The 22940-nt window shown below is 58.1% G+C and overlaps 1 protein-coding gene across 3 annotated transcripts; it reads left to right on the top strand.

Annotated features, from left to right (window-relative positions):
- Positions 1 to 60: 60 nt before the first annotated feature.
- Positions 61 to 17838, top strand: AMOTL2 (angiomotin like 2). Of its 3 annotated transcripts, none has more exons than XM_036850555.1 (10): positions 61 to 427; positions 3016 to 3810; positions 6543 to 6840; positions 7879 to 8023; positions 8382 to 8474; positions 12156 to 12451; positions 13262 to 13569; positions 14332 to 14549; positions 15119 to 15295; positions 16048 to 17838. In XM_036850555.1, the coding sequence occupies exons 2-10, from the start codon at positions 3077 to 3079 to the stop codon at positions 16104 to 16106; spliced, it is 2328 nt and encodes a 775-aa protein (XP_036706450.1). In that variant the 5' UTR covers positions 61 to 427; positions 3016 to 3076; the 3' UTR covers positions 16107 to 17838. The 3 variants fall into 3 exon arrangements, with proteins under 3 accessions (XP_036706450.1, XP_036706449.1, XP_036706448.1); XM_036850554.1 differs by having other exon boundaries at positions 15116 to 15295; XM_036850553.1 differs by lacking the exon at positions 61 to 427 and adding an exon at positions 448 to 1103 and having other exon boundaries at positions 15116 to 15295.
- Positions 17839 to 22940: the final 5102 nt, after the last annotated feature.

Here is a 22940-nt window from a genome sequence, read left to right as displayed (position 1 = left end):
GGGCCAAGTTGGACTCTGTCCCCAGCAGCTCCGAAGGCAGAGCAGGGGGTGCGGGCCGGGGAGGGTCGCCGCGAGTCCAGGAGGCCGGGGCCTCCGGGTCCTCAGCGCCGCCTCCCCGGAGGAAGGCGGGGGCGGGGAGGAGGGGGCGGGAGAAGGCGGAGAACGGAGGAGGGCGGAGGAGGGCGCAGGAGGGCGGTGCGCTGCGAGGTTATTTGTGGTTCGCTTTGATCCCGAGGGGGAACCTGAAACTCTCACATTCCTGGCATAGCTGCCGCCTCCGGCGCTGGCCGACCCTGGGGCTGCGTGCTGGGGCCCAAGCGGCCAGAGCGTCGGCGCCACGGCCGAGAGCACACCTCCGCCGCCGCGCTGAGCCGAGCCGGGCCGGGTCGTCGGGTCTGACCGCGCCGAGCACCCGCGGGCCGCTGCGGTAAGGAAGGCTGCTCGGCGCTTTGGGGAGCGCGCGGGGCCGCAGAGACTCTCTCCAGCCGAAGCCCGAGCCCCGCCGCAGCCCGGCCTTTTCCGGGAGCGGGAGCGGAGCGGACCCAGCGTCCTCCAAGGCACAGCGCGCCTTTCCCGGCAGCCACGAAGCAGGGCAAGGGCTGCTCCGCCCGGGGGTGTCTCGCGGGTCGCCCGGAGTCTCTCGAAAGTGCGCGGGTCCGCTGGGGCTGGAGGAGGGGGCAGCCTCTGGGGAGAGCGTAGTGGGTGTTTGGGGTCGCGGGTCGGGAAGAGGGGATGCCAGGGGATGCGGATCTGGGCGGAAGGCGCCGCTTGGAGCTCGATTTGCAGCGCCCTGGGTACTGATTTGGTTAGGTAGGGGTTACAGGTGTCTTTGCCCCCCAACTAGCCCAAGAATTCCTCTTTGTCTTCCTTGGAAAATCCTCTCTTGAGCCACGGTCTGGCTCTCACTTAGAAAGAATGCAGCTTGCCGTCCAGCCCGCTGACGTCAGCGCTGGAGCATTTGGAAAACAAAGAGGGCTCGGGAGGGAGGGAGGGAGGCGGCTCCACGACGCTTAAAGATCTCTCCGGACCACGGGCTACCGTCGTCCACCCCGCTCCCGGCGCAGCGGCGGCCACCGGGTTCTCGTAGTCAGCCAGGAGTCCGGGTAGGGCGGGATGGGGTGCGGTCTGACTTAGAGACCCTCGCTTTGGTTCCTTAGGCGAGCGTGAGCCCAGGCAAAGGCCGCAGTTGCGTGCTTGCTTAGAAGAGGGTGTTTCAGAGACCCGGGCGCGCTAGTGCAGCAGGGGTGCACGACCCGGGTCGCGGGCGCAGATTTTAGTAACGACTCAGCTGAAAGGATGTGCATCCGAGGGGCTTGACCGGGACAAACGCGAGATGAGAGGCGCGGGAGGTGTTCCCTGCACCCAGGCACACTGTTGGTGGGGAGAGGGCCTGGAATCTGTTCGGAAAGCTGCATTCTCCGGTCCTCCTCGGCTGCAGTCAGCCCAGACAGTGATTAACTTAGGAGTGCCCCGTGGATGAAACGCTAGGGAGAATTGATTCCGGTTTGTTTTGCCTCGGGTAGCTCTAGAGTCTTGCATCTCCCCTCCTTGTGTGTTTGGGGCGGGGGGAATGAGGGGGTGCCAGGCAGGATGAATACTGAGTACCCTCCAGACGCATCTCCCTCTCCCCGGTTCTGGGCAGCTGGGAGGAGGGAGTGGAATGGCTGCTCTGCCCGTCGGCCAAGCCCTAACTGGAGCAGGGCACTGGGGCTAGTTTTGGGGCAGAGGAGGGGCTGCGTTCCTCCCACTGTCCTCCTCCCGTGCACACAGGACCTCCGGAGGTGTGGGTTTTGTTTGGTCTTCACTGAATCCCAGTTTGGAGGTCTGTGGTAGAGGAGGCTGTGGAAAGGAAGCTGGGTGAGGTGGGCAGCCTGCCAGGCCATGAGCCACTGGGAGCCCAGGCTCAGAAGGGAACACCTTCCGCAGGAGATATTATCTCCCTGCAGTTCAGGCTCAGAGCCCCCAGCCCCAGGTCCCTGCAGCCAAGAGCCTCCGCGCTCGCTCCCTTACTTCTTCAGTCAGCTCAAGTGGTGTTACTGGCTCAAGTGGTGTTACCGATGTCAAGATGCTGAGGGCCCATCATCCCCTGCGTGCCTAGAGGGCCATCAGGGCACTTCCAAGGAGCAAGTGTGTGTGTAGCTGGGGGTGGTATTCATAAAATCTAAGACATCGTGCCACCCTTTCTTTTTTCCTGGAGCACGTGTGCACTTACTGTCAGCACACAGGCTATGCGACTGGCCCACAAACCTTGATGGGTGGCACCTTTTTGCCTCATCTCACAAAACCATTGTCCTATTATAGTCTCTCTTCTTTCATCCCTTATTCACCAATCCAGATGCATTTTTTCCTTCTTCCTGTTCACCTTGCAGAGTGACTGCCAAGGTCATCCCATGACAGGGAGGGCTCAGCAGAGTAAAGGGTGGTGAGTTAGCTGTGCCAAGGCCGGCGCTCAGGCATGCTTCATCCTAGAGGGTCCTGGGGGCTGTTTGCCTAGGGCTTCTACCAGGCTGGACTCATTCTTTATCACCTGCCAATAAACTGGGGCCCTGTCCACCCCCGGACTGGAATGCTCAGTGGTTACAGCTGAATTAGGCCTGCCCTAGAGTCTCTCATCAGGCTCTTTGATGGGAAGCTGACTGCAGGAGGCCAAGGTTCCTTGTGTCTAGGTTACTGGTGTTTTTCTCTAGGCACAGTAAGTCTCCATGAATATGATTATAATGGCAGTCCTTTGCCAGGGATTTACGGTGCACCAGGAGCTCAACAGCCATTGCCTGTTTTAATTCTCAACTCCGTGAGGCTAGCGTTATTCTTTCCATATTTCCGATGGAGAAACTGAGGCTCAGAAGTTAAGTGACTTGCCTTAATCAGTAGGTGGCAGCATTGGCAGTTGAACCCAGGCTTGTGTGCCCCTCCATAGCCTTGCTCTTTACCATTATGCCTTTGACCAGACAGTAATGGAAAGTCCCCCCCTTTCCCATGTGCTCCCACTGAGTGGTCTTCGTTCTCTCCTCCCAGGTGCTCTGGCGCCAGGTGCCGCTGGCCTTTGTCCAGGCGGTTGTGTGCAAGCCCAGGAAGCATGAGGACACTGGAAGACTCCTCGGGTACGGTCCTGCACCGCCTCATCCAGGAGCAGCTGCGCTATGGCAACCTGACCGAGACCCGCACGCTGCTGGCCATCCAGCAGCAGGCCCTACGGGGTGGGGCTGGGGCTGGGGGCACAGGGAGCCCCCAGGCCCCCCTGGAGATCGTGGCCCCCGAGGACAGTCAGGTGCTGCAGCAGGCCACAAGGCAGGAGCCCCAGGGCCAGGAGCACCAGGGCACCGAGACCCACCTGGCAGAGAACAGCCTCTACCGGCTGTGCCCACAGCCCGGCAAGGGCGAGGAGCTGCCCACCTATGAGGAGGCCAAAGCCCACTCGCAGTACTATGCGGCCCAGCAGGCGGGGCCCCGGCCACATATGGGGGACCGGGATCCCCGCGGGGCCCCGGGTGGCAGTCGGAGGCAGGATGAGGCCCTGCGTGAGCTGAGGCACGGGCACGTGCGCTCCCTGAGCGAGCGGCTCCTGCAGCTGTCCCTGGAGAGGAACGGGGCCCGTACCCCCAGCCACATGAGCGCCTCCCACAGCTTCCCCCAGCTGGCCCGCAACCAGCAGGGACCCCCGCCCAGGGGCGCCCCTGCCGAGGGCCCGGAGCCCCGCGGACCTCCACCTCAGTACCCACACATCGTGCTAGCTCATGAGACCACCTCCGCTGTCACCGACCCGCGGTACCGCACCCGTGGCAGCCCGCACTTCCAGCATGCGGAAGTAAGGTAACTGCCCACCTCGGTCTTCAAGCTCTTGGCTTCCAGCATAGTTCTCCCAGGGTGAAGAGCCTCCAGAAGCCTGGCGAGCTCCAGAGGAAGGCCGATGATACCCTCTCCCTCCCAAGATGGGAGCTAATGCTGGAAGGAAAGAGGGATTTAGCCAGGGTCACATGAGAACTTAGCGGCATCCCTTGCTTTAATTTGGAGGTGGACACCATTGTCTTATTGGCTGTAGCAGTTGTGAGTAACTAGGGTTCTCAGAGGCTATGAATTACAGCAGGGGGTTAAAGGTTGGGTTTCAGAAAGAACTTGCAAAGACAAGGGTTGGGAATCATTGCCAAACTGTTTCCAAGTTAAGTGGGAAGAAGGTGGGACCTCCTTCTCTGGAGGTTTCTAAGAACAAGTGGACATGTTTGCTTTCTGTGATTACTGGGAGGCATTCCTAACTGTAAGCAGGAAGAAAGGACCAGATGGCCTCCTTAGGGACCTCTCCCCGCTCCTACCGGGGCGGGAGCTGCCCTGTCCCTACCATTCATTTCCTTTCATGTTTTTCTGTGTGGTCCATGTTGCTGGAGCCTGGAGTGGGAGAGGATTCTTGGTCCAGGTGAGCCCCTTTCTGTGGAGGCTCCGGAGAGGCTGCTGGGGGGGCTTAGTGTTTGATTCTCAGTGTGAAGGGAAGCCTTTAGAGGCTGTGATTTGGCTTACCTTTTTAAAAAGGTTCCTCTGCTCATGTAGAGAATGGATTCTAGGGGCTAGAATGGAAGCAGGGATGCCCGGGAGGGGCAGGAAGCCCAGATAGCTTGCAGAAATAGGGTTCCTAGAAATGAGGCTCTCGCTTGGCCCCACACCTTCTCCTGAGAAGCTGACACATGCCCTTTTCACACGCCCTGCATCTTCCCCACACAGGGGTCCAGGAAGTCCCACCAGAGGAGCCTGAAGGTTTGCAGACTCCCTCTTCCTCTGATGGCCCAAGGTCCAAGTCTGGTTCTCTTCATGCCTGCTGAGTCCTCATTTAGTCACCCACTTTCCCAGTGTGTGCCCTTTCCCGGGAAAGATGCCTTTCTTAGCTCTCGAGAAATGAGTGACGTGATGGCTTGGAATGAAGGCACCAGAGGATGGAGGCTGTGGGTTTTCGCCCCCCTCCACCTCCCAGGCCCCCCTACCTTATCTCCTTTCTCAGGGCTCCGTCCTGGGAGAGTTTCGGAAGCTGAGTCGCAGTTTCTTCTCTTGGACCAGCCTTATTGAGCCCTGTCAGGAAGAGATAATATCGTGGAAAGGAAGTAGACTGTTTGCAGGAGAACAAAAAATGAGGGAGGGGGAGGGGCGGACAAGGGGAAGGGAGAGCAAGTGTGAAGGAAAGGAGGCTCTATTCTTTCTCGGAGCCAAGTCATCCCCAAAGAATGCCATTTGTGTCTGCCTGGCCCAGGGCAGGGGGAGCAAGTTCAAGAAGCACCCCCAAGATGCCACATTTAGCAGCACAGGGAGAGTTTGCACATTCCAGTGGGGACTCTCAGCTCTCACTGGAAGCTCTACCTTGGGCAGTAAGAGAAATACATCTGCCAGCCTCTGCTTTGGCTGATCCGATGAGGCTTGCTGTCTGGGGACTGGGGGCAGGGACTGTTCTTATAGCCTAGGGTCATAAGAAGGGCAGGGGAGCCGGAGTCTGGAGGGGGAAGGATGAAGGGGAGGGATGAGGGGAAGGGCAGGCATGGGTGCTGAGGTGATGGACTCATGTGGGGCTTCCGGGACTTGGGAAAGTTCCTGGTGAAACTGAGGCCATCAGCTCTTTTACACTTAGAGCCACAAGGCCCCAGAAAAGCTCTGTGACCCCCCATGCCTCTTGCCCTTTGCTCCTTCCCTTGACATGGGGCCCTGAGGCTGACGTTACACCAGTAGAACATTGTCCCTAAACTCAGGCTATTGTCATAGTCCTGAGGCAACCACTACGCCCCAGAAAATCCAGTGTTTGTTTGGGTCACATTTACTCTTTGAGCAGAGAGTAAGCCGCGGTCTTCACTAGGAGAGACGGAGGATGGGCCGTCATTGTGGGAACGCCCACTGCAGGCCCAGCACTCTGCCAGGCACATGTGGCCCTCACAAACCCCCTTGAGGCTGAGAACCTCATCTTCATGACTGAGCAGAGTGCTGCCGCACCGTGGGCTTAAACACTGGAGCCGGAGTTTGAATGCCTATTTTGTCAGATTCTGGAGCCCAGACTCTACCCCTGACATCTGTCTCGCCGCTCTAACCTTAGCCGCAGTCTTCTAAAAATGTTTCTTCAAGGGGTGACGGGACCCAAAATAGGAGGGAGAAGAAGTGAGTGTGAGCGCAGGGCCTGACACCAGGGGCCGGAACAGACACCAAGTGGCCCAGGGGCCTGGAAGTTTGTGTGTTCAGTCATGATGGATGTGACCTCCAGACTCAAAAAGAGCCTTCTATTGATGAGAAGGGTCAAGAGTGCATTTTTCAAGATCTCTTATTTAAGCTCGGGTTGCTAGGACTGCTCAGGCTGACCCCCAAGGCCTCGGCCACAGTGAGGCTGGGCATGAAATAAGCATGCTCATGTTAATCCCCTCCAGCCCTGCTCCCCTGGCCCTTGAAGGTCTTGGGGACGCCATGTGGAAAGGCCTTCCCCGCCAGTCGCTGCCTCACGCTGTGGGGAGGCTGTCTGCCCAAGAGGGCTGGGGCGACTCGGGGTGACTTCTCGGTCTCTGAGCACCTACTCTTCTGTTCCCCAGGATCCTGCAGGCCCAGGTGCCCCCCGTGTTCCTCCAGCAGCGGCAGCAGTACCAGTACCTGCAGCAGCCCCAGGAGCACCCCCCGCCCCCATCCCCGGCTCCCCTCAGCCAGGGCCCGCTAGGCCCCCTCAGCCTACCCGGGGTGGAGGCCCCAGCAAGCACCCAGGCCTCCTCGGGCAGTGCCCACCTGGCCCAGATGGAGACTGTGCTGAGGGAGAATGCCAGGCTGCAGAGGGACAACGAGAGGCTGAAGAGGGAGCTGGAGAGCTCGGCGGAGAAGGCCGGCCGCATCGAGAAGGTAGGTCCTGCTGGGGCCTCGGAGGGGCAGGGGGAAGAAGGGACCCCGACGGGGCTGGCCCGGCTGGGCTTCTCAGCCGTCCCTCAGCCCCCACCCCCATCCCTCGTGCACCCTCCCTGGCTGACTCCAGACAGCTGGGGAGCCGCCGGCACAGCAGGCCTGGAGCTTGAGCAGTTGCTGCCCAATGGTGATTAGAAAGAGCCCATTCACGGCTCCCTCACACTCGCGCCCTTCCCCTGCACACACCCCCTCCCGTGGACACCTCCCACAGAGAGCCCTTTGTATCCCCCACACAACAGCAAGTCTGTTCCAGGCTAGCCCTGGCCACAGAGGAAGCCCCTCCTCTTGGAAAAAACGAGCGACTTATTGGAATCACAGGCCAGCGAGGAGCACGTGCGGAACCTGCCCGCCGCCAAGTGGGAGGGGCAGCCAGGGCCGGGCGGGCCCTCTGTGGTGGATGGCGATGGCTGGAGAAGCAAATCCTCCAAGCAGAGGCGGCTCAGGCTGGGGTCTGGCGCTCCCTTCTTAGTGAAGGGTTACCAGCTGTGCGCTCGGCCTTAGCAGGTGGCCTCAGGCCTCCCGAGGCCGTCCCGTGGTGTCCAAGATAAGTCCACCCTCCAGACCATGGTTGGAGTCTGAGTGCCCACTCCTGGCCCATTGTGCTCAGATTTCTCAGTAGAAGCCAGACAAAAGGAAGATGCTTCTTTCTGGACAGTGGGCCCCAGAAAGCTGCGCTTAGTCACGCTGCAGGCAGCCACTTCCAGAGAACCTGGCCTCGGGTTTGCTCAAGACCTTGGGACAGTTGAAGGGACCCTAGCTTGCCTGTTCCAGCAGTCTGGTCCACCTCTAGAGGCTACAGGCTGCAGCCCGTCCCACCAGAACTAGGTGGATTTTTTTGCTGTGGCTTTTGATCCTCTCCTCTCTCACCCTTTCTGATGGAGAATAGCAGATCAGCCGGGGTCTGTGGAGGGGACCTTGATGCCACTCCCTCCCTGGGAGCTCTCCCCTTCCTTCAGCTCTGCTGTCTGCCTCTTGCAGCTGGAGAGCGAAATCCAGCGGCTCTCTGAGGCCCACGAGAGCCTGACGAGGGCCTCTTCCAAGCGGGAGGCCCTGGAGAAGACTATGCGGAACAAGATGGACAGTGAGATGAGGCGGCTGCAGGACTTCAACCGGGATCTGAGAGGTGAGGACAGCTCACCCAGGTGGAGGGGGGGGGAGTGCCTGCGGACGGCTTGATCCCTCTGTTCTAGGGAATAATTCAGAATCTCTGTCCTCTGCGATAATAGTATAAATCAACTCAAAGGGGACTAGGCTGAGACTCCTTGGGGGCCACCTTGATAGAGAGATGCTTGTCTCTGTGTTCTAGACCTTAGGGCCCCTCATGGAGCTCCCACCCCTGTGGCCCAGGGGGCTTCCCTATGAGCCCACCCCCAACTTGGAGAATGCAGCCCGACAGATAGGACCGAGGGGACACCCCAGCAGGCAGCTTCACCTGTATTCAAACATTTTTCCTTAAAACCTCTTTTCTTTATTTGAAACAGAGAGATTGGAATCTGCAAACCGGCGCCTGGCAAGCAAGACGCAGGAAGCGCAGGCAGGCAGTCAGGACATGGTGGCCAAGTTGCTGGCTCAAAGTGAGTAGGGGTCCCACTCAGGAGCCTGGCCAGAGGGGTGGCCAGGACAGCCCCTCTGGACTGGGAGGATCGGCCTCCTCTATCAAAGCAGTGCTTGGAGCTTGGGTTTACTGAATGCCTCCTATGCACCCAGCAGTGGACTAGACCTGGGGGAGGGGTAGTTTCTGAAGAGAAGCAAGATCTGGTTCTCTGTGTATTGGGGAAATCAGTGGATCCAGAGGGATAGCTGGGGAGCTGTGGTTTGCTGAGCTGTGGTGCTGACCATCGGTTCCGTGTCCTTCAGAAGCATGCGGGAGGCCAGAGAGTCTTGGAGACAGGTGGGATGAGAGAGAAGGAAGAGCCTGAGTCTCCCGGGGGTGCCCGGGAAGCTGGGGAGCATGGTGAGGCTGGGCCATAACAGGTGGAGGCACCAGCCAGAAATGGAGCGTAACCAACAGGGCAGCCCAAAGAAGGGGCTCAGGAGGATCCCCTAAAGAGGGTGGTCAGAGAACAGATGAGTTCATTGTTGACTCATCCATTCAGTCACTCATTTGTTCACTAGCACAGCTGTGCTGAGCCCCTGGCCAGCGTGGAGCAGAGCAGGAACAGGTCAGGAAGGTGCCAGGGCAGGGAGGTCAAGAGAGGCGGTGAGCTTGAGGGAAGGAGCAGGGTCTTCCCACCCCGGATTCCAGGGAACAAGGGTGGCCTGGCCCCGGAGGCGAGATGAGGAGAGGTCCCCAGCAGCCTGAGAGAGGGGCTCTGTGGGGTAGCAGGGTGGGGAGCAGGAGACAGGTGAAGAAGCAGCAGGATAGCTCAAGTGGAGGTGCGAGCAGGGAGTTTGGGGGAAGGGGGAGGACAAAGGGAGCCCCGAGCTCAGCAGTAGGAAGAAGCTGCAGCAGTCAGAAGAGACAGAGAGGCAGTTATTTATTAAACTCCTCCTGTATGCTCTTACTATGTGCTATAGTGGTGTTAGGGTGTTTGCAAAGGAGTGGAGTGGGGGCAGCTGGTGTCTGGGCGAGGGGTGGCTTCGAGGAAGGAGGAACCCATCAGAAAGCCTACTGTGCTGAAGCTGGATACTTAGGGCGTGTCCAGAAGTGGAGGGGCAGCTTGAGGGCTGAGCTGTGCTGCCAGCACCTCCCTCCTCAAGGAGGGCTCGGCCCGGAGCCCAGCATTGAAGGGCTGGGGGTTGGGGGTGGGCAGGGGGCAGGCGGGGCTGTACTGGCGGGAGGCGATGACTTAGGGTCTCAGGGAGGGAGGTGGTGGAGGTGAGGGAGAGGGGGGAGGGGACGGCCCCGGGGGTCCCGTTGGGAGTCCGGAGAGGGCGGGTTTCTGGAAGGGGGCAGAATGGGGCGCCCTGTAGTAGAGGGCCGACTTTGGGGGCCGGGCTCTGCCAAAGAAAGGAAGTCACCGGCGGGTTTCTGGGAGCGGGCAGGGGAGGGGCGAGGGGGGGAGGCCGGCCTGGAGGCGTTTCCGCTCCCTGGGGAGCGAGCGCCAGGCTGTTCTTGGCTCCGGGCTGGAGCCATTAATCTGGCAGCGGCGGGTGACCTGCATGCCAGGCATTCCTGAGCCCGGGCTGTTCCGCTGCGCCCCGCCCCGCCGCCGCCGCCGCCGCTCCCTCCCGCGCCGCGCCCGCCCGCACTGCGGGAGGAGGGAGGACACTGGGACAAAGGGACTGGGACGTGCCGGTGGGGCCTCGCTTTCCCAGGGGGAAAGGCCTCCTGCTCCCTCCACTGCTCGCTCGCCCTTGGCCCCTCGGCCTGTCTCCCGGATTCGCGGCCACCCCGGCCTGGGAGCCCCCCCGCCCTACGCCCTCTGCCCGCCAGACAGGCCCAGGGTTTTATCCTGGTGGCTGGGGATGGCCAAGGGCTCAGGCTTCCCTGCCCCTGCCAGGGCCTTAGAGGTGTGGGAGGTGGCAGGAAGCTTCTGGAAGCCAAAGGCTGGGTCCTGGGGATCCTCCCCAAGGGCTGATGGAAGCCAAGCAGCCCTTCCTTGCTCCCAATAGCCATGGGGAAACCAGAATTCTCAGGGAAGATGCCTCTGGTTGATCTCACCTTTTTTCTGGAGTCAGTCAACACTAGTAGGGAAGTGTGGCCACTGTCACCAGTGCCATCTGCTTTTCCTACTAGGCAAGCCGTACAGACCTCCAGCTCAGGTCAGGCCCTGTCCTCCCTGGGGAGCTGGCCTTGAGTCCTGAGGCCTGGTCCTCCCAGCCCTGTCCCCCTTGGGCAGTTTCTTCCCACTGAGCCTCAGATTCTGAGGCTGTAAGATGGGGCCATCATAAGACTGGGATGAGATGCAGGCCTCCTGCAAACTCTGTAAGCTGTTGGGCTCTGTGAAGCCTCCCAGGACGGGGTCACTGTCTCCAGGTCCAAAGTCCCAGTCAGCACTCCTGCCTGCCCCCTCCACTCCACTCAGGTGTCAGGCCAGCTTGGGATGAAAGGCTCAGTTTCAGTGTTACTGAGCTCTGCCATCTTTTCCCTCCACCCCAAAGAATGAGGCCAGCCTGGACCCAGCCTTCAGAAATCCAGAGTGAACCAGAGCTGACCTGGGTCAGTCGCCTGTGTCCTCCCTCTCTGCCCCAGGGCCCTGAGTAAATGAATCCTCCCTTCTGCCTGCCAGGTCCCAAGCCTTCACTGTTCTATTCCAGAGCCTGTACTGTCCTATATGATAGGTACAAAGATTAAAGATGGCCCAAAGATTTAAATTAATTAAAATTAAATAAAATGAAAAATTCGGCTCCTCCCTCGCACTGGCCACGTTTCCAGTGCTCAGTAGCCCCTCATGCCTAGTGGCTGCTGCATTGGTTGGCACGGTGTAGGATAAGAGTCCATCACAACAGAGAATTCCACCGTGCTATATCATAGTGCTGCCCGAGAGAGTGCCTTTGAGTCCATCAGGCGGGCCCCAGAGCCTGTCCCCCTCTGCCCTCCAGCAAGGCGGGCAGCCCACACGCTCTGCGGGTAGGGGCGCCCGGGCCCACAGAATGAGCCCTGGAGCCCACTTCGGGAGCCCTCTAGGTGTGAGGGCCTCGCACCACAGCCGAGCAGCCTGGTCCTTCAGAGGCAGGCTGACTTGGGTCCCCATCCTGGCAGCACCATTCACCTCCTATGTTTCCTCCCCTTTAAGTTGAGGGGTCACAAATCCTGCCTCAAGGGACTGTTACTGGAGGCTTCGGTGGAATAAGGTGTGTAAGTGCCTGGCTTCTGGGGCAGCACACGGTGGTCTCTTCCCCTCCTTCATTCTTCCACTTGAATGATGACCATGCGACAGTCCACCTGAGCCTCCGTTTTCTCATCTGCAAATGGGCGTCACGGTTCCTACCGGTCCAGTCTCTAGTGTCTCCGTGAGGCTCGAGGGAAACTGTGAATGTGTTTTGGAAATGGTGACACCTGGCGCAAGTGGGCAGTGTTTGGGGCTGTCTCCTGGCAAGGCCATGTCCCAGCGGAGGAGCAGCGTAGCCCAGTGATTACTGCAAGGGCCCCGGCCTGGCGCTGTCATTTACTCATGACTTAACCTGAGCCTCAGTTTCCTGGCCCATGTAATGGGGTTAATACGGGTACCTAACTCGTAGGTTGTGGAGAGGACAAGATGCAGTCATGCAGGTGCAGCGGTCAGCACAGAGCCCAGTACGTGGGGGGTGCTCAGTGGGGCCGGCTAGGTGGCTGCCGTCACTGACCAGGCCCCCTCCCTCTGTCCCTGCAGGCTATGAGCAGCAGCAGGAGCAGGAGAAGCTGGAGCGGGAGATGGCACTGCTGCGCGGGGCCATTGAGGACCAGCGGCGGCGGGCCGAGCTGCTGGAGCAGGCGCTGAGCAACGCACAGGGCCGGGCGGCACGAGCCGAGGAGGAGCTGCGGAAGAAGCAGGCCTACGTGGAGAAGGTGGAACGGCTGCAGCAGGCCCTGGGGCAGCTGCAGGCTGCCTGCGAGAAGCGTGAGCAGCTGGAGCTACGGCTGCGGACGCGCCTGGAGCAGGAGCTCAAGGCCCTGCGTGCGCAGCAGGTGAGCTGGGAAGGCCCGCGGAGGTGGCAGAACTGGAGCAGCGTCAGAGGAGGCCAGCTCTGAAGCCCCCGGGAGCCCCTGCTGAGATCCAGGCCGAGCCCCCTTGGAAAGCCAGGGTGATCGGTGCCAGCCTTGCTGAAGGCCCCTCCCAGCCACCAGCCTTAGCAGAGGCTTTGCCACGGGGCCGCGGGCCGACCTCGGGGACTCAAGACTTGGGCCTCTGTCCTCAGCAGAAGCACGGGTTGGCACACTTGGTCTCTAGAGAAAGTCACTCAGGAGCACTGATGGAGGAGACTAGCTACCTCTTGTGTGCCTCCTCAGGATCATGGGGGAAGATAGTCGCCCAGATCCTGAGTCTTTATCCTCACTTTGGGCTGTGTGAATAGCTCTTGTGTTTACAGACCAGATAGGGTTCTGTGTCCACTCCCAACCTTACCCTTCCCACAGAAGGAAGGGTGACCAGACCCTGAGATAGGGTGACCAGACCTCCTGGATTGCCCAGTTCTGTCCTAGTTTACACTGGTTGTCCCAGTGTCATTAAGTTGCACCCCTTTCCCAGTTTGGAAGATAATTTATGTGGTCACTATGCAAAGGCAGACCTGATCTTCTCACACCCTTGGCCACAGGATTTGGGGCGGGGGTGTGGGGACCCGTGCCTCCCCTTTGTCTCTGGGTGGAAGCGGGCTGTGAAGAGTGTACGGGGAGGCTGACCAAGCACAAGGCTCGGTGAGAGTCCTCGTGTGGAGGCGAGGACCTGTGGCCGACACGCCCCAGCTGCCGCCCCTGACCACGGTGCTCCTCTCTCTGCAGAGACAGGCAGGCACCCCCGGTGGTGGCAGTAGCAGTGGTGGGTCCCCGGAGCTCAGTGCCCTGCGGCTGTCGGAGCAGCTACGGGAGAAGGAGGAGCAGGTCCTGGCACTGGAGGCCGACATGACCAAGTGGGAGCAGAAGTATTTGGAGGAACGTGCCATGAGGCAGTTCGCCATGGATGCGGCCGCCACGGCTGCCGCCCAGCGCGACACCACTCTCATCCGGCACTCCCCGCAGCCCTCGCCCAGCAGCAGCTTCAACGAGGGCCTGCTCACCGGCGGCCACAGGCATCAGGAGATGGAAAGCAGGTTGGGCATCACAGGCCAGGCACCTGGGTGGGGGTAGTGGGGGGGCGACGTCAAGTCCCTGCCCCGTCCTTAATCCGTGATAAACACCCCTCGCCCCACCTGGCCTAACAATCCCTCCTACTTCTGAGCTGACCCCCGTGCTTTTGGCATAGCTGGCATCATACACGTATTCTTTCCCAGAAGTACCAACCAAGTCCTTGGTCTGCCCAGGTGACCCCACTGTTGGATGCCATCCAAGGCTCTGGGCCTCTATCCCCTCCCCCTCCCCCATGTAAATCAGAGAGTAAGACTTCGCTACTGAGTCCACACCACGTACCACCCCCGGAAGGAATGTGGCCGAGGCCCCTGGCCTGGGGGTAGCTAGTATTTTCTCTCCAAAAACAATCTCAGAGGCCCCACAAGATTTCCATTTGACCTATACCTGGCTCAAAAGCACAAGCACGTTGACTGAGCCCATTCGGTCAACAGCCCAGGGGGTTGTACCATTGCTGTCATCGGATAAACCCAGAACCTGCCCCTTGATGACCTGCCTTTGCTGGTGTGAGAAGGGCCTAGCACTTCACGCACGGGCAGTTTTCAGAGCATCCAGTTCCAGAGCTGTGATGGCATTTCTGAAGGCCCCCTCTTGGCCCCTGCTGCAAGGCCCGGAGAGCCCAGCCTGGTTGTAGGGAAGGCTTTCCCTCCAACCTCTACAAGGCGGGAAGGATGGGGGCTGTTGGGTCTGTAGGTCTGAAGATGTAAGCATGGCCTCTCACCCCTCAGGTTAAAGGTGCTCCACGCCCAGATCCTGGAGAAGGATGCGGTGATCAAGGTCCTTCAGCAGCGCTCCAGGAAAGACCCTGGCAAGGCCACCCAGGGCTCCCTGAGGCCCGCCAAGTCTGTGCCATCCATCTTCGTGGCTGCAGCAGCAGGGGCCCAGGGCTGGCACGGGCTCTCCTCCAGCGAGCGGCAGGTGGATGCCCCTGCCCGGCTGGCTGCAGGTGAGAGGAGGCGGGTAAGCGGCAGAGGCAGAGGCTAGGGTGTTCTCAGGCCTTTCCTCTCGGAACTGAGGCTCAGAGGAGCCAGGGCGTCCCAGCCCCTCACCCAGGGAAGCTGGCTTATACTCTGGCTCCAGCGATCCTCCAGCCCACAGCTGTCCCCCTGGTGTGAAGGGGCAGGCTGTGGCCCCCATCTCTGGAAATGCCACCACCCTGGCCCCAGCCGCTTACCATCTAAGTGAAAATAGAGCTCCCTGTACAGATGTACCTTCTGGCCCAGCCCTTCCACTCCCCCTTCTAAGCAGATGCCACAGAAATCCGAGAGTCCCTACTGGTTTTAAGATTTAATCTACAGCCCTTTAAGAAAGGCTCCTCTACTCGAAGTTTTTGGAACCCAATTCAACCTGATAGTTATTCCCATTTGGAAACAGGAGCGTTCAGTTGTAATCGAAGTTCTTGCAAATCAAGGGCAATTCGCATCCCGAATAGGTACAGTTAAGTAGGGGTGTTCTTCCTGGGGGCTCCATCTTATGGACAAGGCAATAACTGTGAACCTCCTGCCTTTCCAGCAGACAGGGCCCCGGCGGAGGAGCCAGTGGCCGAGGCTCCCCTAGCTGCCCACGCCAAACACGGGAGCAGGGATGGGAGCACCCAGACTGACGGCCCCCCAGACAGCGCCGCCACCTGCCTGGGCCTGGAGCCCGACGGCCTTCTGGGGTGCAGCAGTGGCCGGAGGACAGCCTTGCTGGGTAAGTCCCCTTTCCCCCCGACCCCCCGACTTCTCTGCGGGGCTGAGGGCATGTTGGGGTGTGAACTGGGGCCCCTGACCCTTTATTCCCGGACCCAGCCCCACTCGTTGCCCACACTCCACAGGGAGCCCTGCCCAGGGACGGGTGAGCAGGGTGTGAGGCCCACCACAGTACATGTGAGAGCTGGCTGGATGCATGAATAGGGGAACTGAAAACCCTGATTACAGACAGATCCACCTGGGAGGCTCTTTATCTTCTCTTTGGAAGTCTTCTTTTATTGCCAGTCTAAATATCTAAGATAATGGAGCTTGGTGAGGTACCCTTCCACTCAAGTTAGAAGACTTTGTTTAAAAAGAATCCGGGAAGGAGAAATCTGAGACGATGCCATTACTGTGTTTGCTCCCTTTCACATTAGCCTTTGCATATTTGCCTGCGCCTCACCATCTCAGAAAACCGCAGGCATGAAAAGAATGCGGCAGCCTCCCTCCCTTGGGGCTCTCCACCCTCCCTCCGAGCCCTCCAACCAGTTCCAAGTTATAAACAACTGCGTCTTCCACTCTGGAGGCTGGTGGTCTGGACAGAGAGCTGAGAGGGAGCAGAGCTTTGTGCTTAGGTTGGCCAAGTTATGGCGACCTGGGCAGCTGAGTTGGGAAAAGTTGGTGAAGATAGATCCTATCTTTCAAACGTGGTAGGATTTAAAAGAGCAGTGTGGTAACGCTCGTTGGCATGTGCCTGTGTTCTTATCTCTCCAGATTCTGTTGCTACATCCAGAGTCCAGGACTTGTCGGACATGGTGGAGATACTGATCTGAAGGAGGTGGTGCCTTGGGGACTCCGAACCACTCCCTGCTCTCCTCTGCCCTCTGCCACGTGGCCATTCCAGCAGCCCCTCCAGCGGCTGCTTCACCCTCCCCCAGCCCAGCACTCATTCCCATTGACCGTCTGGTCCCAGGAGCTGAGGAAGGATGTTGCAGAGGAGAGGGGAGCTGTGAGCACCCGGCCCCCAGAAGACTCTGCTCCTCAGCCCCGCATTCCTCCTGGGCCCATGTGGAATGAGGACTGGACCTTAACCTGCTTGCAGCCCAAGGCCTGCTGCCGGGGTAGCAACTGAAAGCTCAGGAGGGAGTAGCCCCTTCTGCACCCCCAGTGGACACTCGGGCAGAGAGGGACAGGATATGTTGGTTTGGGGGCTGGTTTCCAAGGCTGGCTGCCCGTGGACACCAGGTGGGCTGGTTTCATAGCCAGGCCTGGCTCAGTGTGGCCCCTCCAGCCTCGTCTTCTCAGCTCCTCACTGCCGCCTTGGGCTCACCCAGCCTTGCATCTTGTGGGGCCCGTCGAGGCCACAGCCTCACCCCTTCGCTTGCAGAGGACTGGGGTGCGCTGTGCGGCTTGTATATAATTCCCTTCCTTGTGGAACAGAAGGCTGAAGCGAGCTGTTTCAGATCTGCCCCCTCGTTCTGTGCGCCCGTCCCTGCCGTCACGGTTCCGCCCAGTTATCTCCCCTCCTCAAGTCCTTGGCCCGTGATCCAGTTGATCCACGGGATATTGGCTGTCTTTTTCTCCATATTGAACCCTGTTTGAAATGCCCACGGGACCCCCCCCCCCCACCCCCGCCCCCCATCACCAGCCTCTTGAAATGGCTCCACAGCTCCTGTCCTTGGGACATCCTGTCAGTTTGGTTATGAGCCCTGAGCCAGGTGAAGTGAGCCACCACACAAGTCTGCTGTGGTGGGGCTCCCAGCACCAGTTCTCCCAAAGGAAACCGGAGAGATGGCCTTGTTCTCATCAGGGTCTTTGTCCACCCACCCTGGAGGGATTGGGAGAGGGAGCTGTGCTGGTGAAAATTAGTCCATGAGACGTGACTCGGATAGTCCTCTGAACGGAGCCCCCGTCACAGCATGGCGCCGTGAGGCTGGCTCCTCGAGCCACCCGTGCCCAGCGCCCTGAAGCAGGGCCAGCGCTTGAGAACTGGAGTGAAGCATCCAATGGCAGCCTGCCAGTGGCCGTGACTTTGACTTCTGGTCTTAAAGAGTCCCCCAGCTCAGCCCCAGGAGCGATTGGTGGGTTTTAGCAGTTTGTCTTGACTGTTTTTAGTTCTCCTTGAATCTTTGGTTTTTTTTTTTTTCCTTTACCGTTTTTAGGTTTTATATGTGTTATTTTATTCCCATGGTTCCTCAAGTTTCCTTTTTAAACATTTGCATTTGCTGGACAATTGCATATTTTTTTAAATCCCCCTACCCCTCTTGAAAGCTGAAAAATGCATTTGGTTCATATGCATTGTTTACAAAGAAAAAAGAAAAAAGAGAAAAAAAGGCAAAAAAATATTGTGGAAGAAAAAACACAACTTAATATATTTTGGATTAATATTTGGTATTTCTTTTAAAGTATTTTTTTGTGCTGTGAACATTTTCTGCCAAAGACCATGATGTGTGTCTGTATGTTTAAGTTATCGTAAATATTTAAAATGTAAACATGGCTGTTTTGTTATGCCACCCTGTACCAGGATTGCTGCTGCATTCCACTGGGTATAACAGTATTTTAATAAAAAAAAAAAAATTTAATTAAAAGCGGTGTCTTTGCACAGGTGAGAGACTGCACTGAGAGGGAAAGGAGAGGGGGTAGGAACTTTGGGGGGGGCCACCCATGTCATAGTCCCCAACCACCTTCAGCACTGAGCTGGACCCCTACTCGTCCACCCCGTGCTCCTGTACGCCGTGGTTCTTAAACGCTGACCAGAGCACGTCCATAAACCACCAGCTCAGGGTGACTGCCATTTCTCATACAAGAGGAGTGAAGGCTGGTTTCTGATTGTGGGAAACCTTTGGGCAAGGCAGGTCCCTCCTTATCTGCAAGGCTAGGAGGCTACACAGTGTAATTTCTTCTAGGACCCACAAGTCCTGGGAATTTGTGAGGCTGCATTAAGGACAAGGTTGGAATGAGGATGTGCTTGGCTTTCCCCAGAGGACATTTCTCGCAGTCCGGGAGAGTCTGGCAGAAGGGCAGCCTCCCCAGGTAACTTTGTCCTAACTGGCTTTGTTTGCCCACACGCTGTGGTGACTCCACAGTAGGAAGGGGTGTCCAAAGGTGGCTTTACCCTTCCCTCCCCCTGCCCAGCATGGAGTCCTTGTCTGGGACCATCCAGGAGACAGGGAGCCGTGCTGCTTGGAGCCCTGCAGAGGGTCTTCATGTGTGCGGCAGGATCTTGGGCTCTGCCTCCCTCCCTGGCTGTGGCCTCAGCACTCCTGCCCAAGCTCCAGGAAAACATATCACTGCAATCCACAAAAGAGAAAACCATCTCAATCTCAGGGGTCCTTGTATCAGAAACAAAGCCTCTGCTGCCATGAGCCAGTCAGCACACTGAGGTTCTCCATCAGGAACCATCAGCCTCATCGGGCTGTCAGTCAGAGGCCAACCACCAGGCAGCCAGACAGGCCCGTGATGGGAACGGTCACCTCCACGGTAGTGAGCAAAGTATTTCCAGGGCTGGTGTAGGGACTCAGCAGCCATGTTGATGAGTATCCGAGCAGGATCCTAGAGATCAGCTTCCTGAGCCGGCCGACCTACCCGCAAGAGATGGAGCCAAACAGGTGGAGGAACTGGGAACATCCAAGGACCTTCTAGCAACTTTGCGATAGCGATGGGCCCCAGATTCCCCGGCCAGCACAATGCACCCCGTGGCCACGCCTCCACCCCAGCCCCTCCAGGCCACCTCCCACCACGCGGGCAGCATCGATGCCCATGTTACCAGGCCCCGGATTGTGATTTGCTGTGTGGACTGTGGCTAGGTTGCCCTCCTCAGATGCAGGCCTGGTCCTCAGAGGTGGCCCGAACAGTGGAGCTGCTGCTCCCATCTGCTTCCCTCGGCCACACCAGCACACAGAGACATTTGCTAAGATGTGGTGTCCAGACAAAATGGCAGCGCCTGTGACAGGGCGCTCCAAAAAAGAGCCTGGCCACGAGGTTCCTGTTCACCTCCACCTGCCCACAGAGCCCTGGAGGGCAGCTCGGACCCGGTGCGATAAGGCCTGACGAGGGCACCATCCCACCCCCAGGACCTGGGCCGGGGGCTTGCAAAGCACCTGTGCCTTTTGCAGGAGCCAGTCCATGAAGAGTCACTTTAATATTTCCTTGGCACAGACCAGGGGGTAGAAGAAACCAGTGTGCCCAACACACACACGTGCATGTGTATTTGTGTATGCGTATGTGCACGTGTGTGCCTGAGTGTGCCCCACAGAGAAAGACTGGAGGGGCACCGATATCTTCTGGCTGGTGTCCTTGCCGGGTCACCACAGCGTCTAGCGGCCGGGTCACCACAGCGTCTAGTGACAGGGTCACCAGTGGGTGTGAGGAGTCATGTCTTCCCAGAAAAGGGGTTGAGTAGGCTTCTCAGTGCCATTTGACATGCAGCCTAACTAACAAAGCTCTGGGCTGGGGGCGTGCTGTTGGGCTGGTCCTGGGGAGGGGAGTGTCTGCCCATGTGCCCGGGCACCCGCGGTGAGGGGGCCTGGGCCACGACAGGGGCCAGTCCCTGGGTCCCACAGGTGGCTCTGCTGGGCGCTTGGAGGCCCAGTTCCTCTGCGAGAGACAGCTCTGCTCTGCCTGCCCGCACCCAGTGCCTCCGCTAACAGGGCTGGGAGTGTGGCTCAGGAGGGACCCCCACTGCCCCAGAGGGCGGGAAGGCAATCAGTGGGCGCTGTCCCAGCCCTTTCCTCTCTCTCACCTCCAGGTTAATGGTTAACTCTTCGCCTGGCCCCAGCAGAGCAGGTACCAGGCTCAGAGGGTTTGGTGAAAAATGCCAAGATGCAGTCAACAAACTGGGGCCCAGTAGCCCAGGAGTGGCTGAAGCCCCTCCACAGGCCCCGGGGACCTGAGCTGGACAGGAACCTTGTTTGCAGTGCCACCGTCTTGTCTCCTAGCTCATTGAGGACCCGGCCAGGACGTAGTAGTCCCTGAACACTGGTCCCTGCGTGTGACCAATGCCTCAAGAAGCAGCCCAGAAGCCCTGGCACCAAGCAGTGCCTTCATGGGCCCGCCACGTCTGGGTCCAAGCCGGGACCTAGCAACCCAGCTCCACAGCAACCCAGATCTCAGCCTTCTTTTTTTTTTTTTTTTAAATTGAGATATAATTCACATACCATAAAATCCACCCTTTTAAAGTGTACAATTCCAGGTATTTTATATCACAGCATCCATTTTAAGCCAGCGGTCAACCGTGGGTTAGCACCAAACGCCCCGCCAGTGGGCCATATGGACATAATTAGAAGTGCTATTTGATCTGGTGCAGTCACACTTGTCGGCTCCTTCTTCTCAAGACGACGCTTTGATCTTCCTATAGCTGACGGTCTCCTTTCACTGGGCCTGCCCGACAGTTGAGCACACCCACCCTGGGCCACAAAGAGGACACTGCCTGCTCTGAACTGGAGCCCTCCATCACCTGACCCCCAGGCTGCCGGGCAGAAGTCCTGGTCTGAGATTCAGGCAGGAGGCCCACAAGCACTGAGCCACCAGGCACCCACTGTCTGCTCAAGATTGTCCAGAGTCAAGGGGTGGGTTCAGTTTTGTGGGACCTGAAGTTTATATCATTTGGGGGGACCCCCTTGAAGAAGAAGAATGCAAAATGGCAAATACAAAAGGAGGTCTAGAGTCTTGGAAGAGGCTTGTTCAAGGGAGCGCCTCGAGGCATAAGCTTCATTAACCTCCCAGTCAGTCTGCATCTGGGCTTCCGGCATGGAGTGTCCAAAGGAACAGTGCCCTGGGAGGCACCATGATTCAATTTGGACTCATCCTTGTTTCTCTCCGATGAGGCTTGGAGCTGGGGATCAATGAAGCTGCAGTTACTCCAGCCCAGGACACAAGGAGTGGCTGCTTCTGGGTACCCACCCTTACCCAGCTCTTTTCCCTGGGGCAGAGGTGCCTACAGCCAGGAGGCCTGGAGTCTGGCAGAGAGATGTTGCCACAGAGCCCGGACAATAGGGCTTGCAGAGGACCAGACCCGTGGCTGGCCCATGTCCGCCCCCTGCTCTCACCCACCGAGCAAAGCTCCAGCCCCCCAGCCAGAGCTTGGTGGGGCCATGGGGTTGGGGTGGGTGTGGGGACACACAGACATCTGACAGTCAGCTCCCCAGGTGCCCTGGAGAGCCATGCCAACTTGATGATGGCAGGGCCTGTCTGTCCGCTTTTGATTCTGAGCTGGCCAAATGTCACAAGCTGTCCTCAGATAAATGCCTCTTGCGAGTCCAAAGGCTCCTACCTGCGGCCACATTCCAGGTGTGGTTGAGCAACAATGTGAACAGTTCCCTGCACTGCTTTGCCTCTTCTTGCATCAATTTGGCCTTCTTTTCCAGCTCCAGGAGGCCCTGCCCCATTTCTCCTCGACAGCTTTTGCTGCTCAACACAATGTGCTGTGGAAATCCTCACAGCGAGTTGCATCAGCAGCAAAAATACCAAAATCGCAACCATGGAGTGACTAACTGAGGAAGCCACAGCTGAAGTTTGCCCTGAAAACTACAGCAACCTTCTTTAATTTAAAATAAAGGGACTTCCCTTGGGACTTCCCTGGTGGCACAGTGGTTCAGAATCCGCCTGCCAATGCAGTGGACACAGGTTCAATCCCTGGTCCGGGAAGATCCCACATGCCGTGGGGCAACTAAGGCCGTGAGCCACAACTACTGAGCCTGTGTGCCACAACTACTGAAGCCCGCATGCCTAGAGCCCATGCTCCACAACAAGAGAAGCCACCGCAATGAGAAGCCCGTGCACCACAACAAAGAGTAGCCACGGCTCGCCGCAACTAGAGAAAGCCTGCGTGCAGCAACGAAGACCCAACACAGTCAAGAAAGAGAGAGAGAGAGAACGAAAAGGAGGTGATCATATAAATAAATAAATAAATGAAAAATAAAATAAAGAAAAACAGCCCTCCTTCCCAGAAGCTCTTCTCTAAGGTTTGGGTTCTCTGACTCAGCAAGACTGACTTCTCTTTACTCCATCCTATTTCTCTGTAAGTGACTGGGCCATCTCCTCATTCATTCATTCATTCATCTGTGTTACAGACGTTCATTGAGTGCCCGCCATGTTCCCAGCACTGGGGCAAGCACTGAGGGTACAGTGATGAATAAGGCAAATTGTGTGTCCAAACATCTTTATGTTCCCGCCATCTCTTTTACTGTTATACCCCATCCTGAGCCGAGCGCAGGGGTGGTCAAAAGTGTTGACTAAACGAGTATTCTTAACAAGAATTGGCCCCTGTCGACTCTGTTGGCTCTGGATTCCACAACCTTCCTGTGCACACCCAGCCATACAAACAACGGATGTATGGTTCTGAGTGTGCTGTGGTCTCTCTCACCACTGGGCCCTTGTACATGCTACTCCTTTTCTCTGGAATGCCTTTCTCATCTCTTTTCTCCTCTCTTGGACTGTTTAACTCAAAAGTCATCCATCAAAACCCAGCTTGAGCATCACTTCCTCCTGCAGCCTCCCCTCCACAGCTTCCTTTGTGTTCCTCAGGATCAGGAGAGGGAGGAGAGGTGAGACCTGCAGACTGAGAGACCCTTGTTAGCGAATATTAGTCTGTGGCTCTGCTGGTTGAGTGGGAGCATGTAAGAATATATAATTTCAATCACACAGAGGTTCCTTCTGTCCCCATGTTG

The sequence above is a fragment of the Balaenoptera musculus genome, chromosome 4 (genome assembly GCF_009873245.2).
Source record: "Balaenoptera musculus isolate JJ_BM4_2016_0621 chromosome 4, mBalMus1.pri.v3, whole genome shotgun sequence".
Classification (NCBI taxonomy): Eukaryota; Metazoa; Chordata; class Mammalia; order Artiodactyla; family Balaenopteridae; genus Balaenoptera; species Balaenoptera musculus.
The sequence above is the reverse complement of the archived record's forward strand: the minus strand, read 5'-3'. Positions and strand labels throughout refer to the sequence as shown.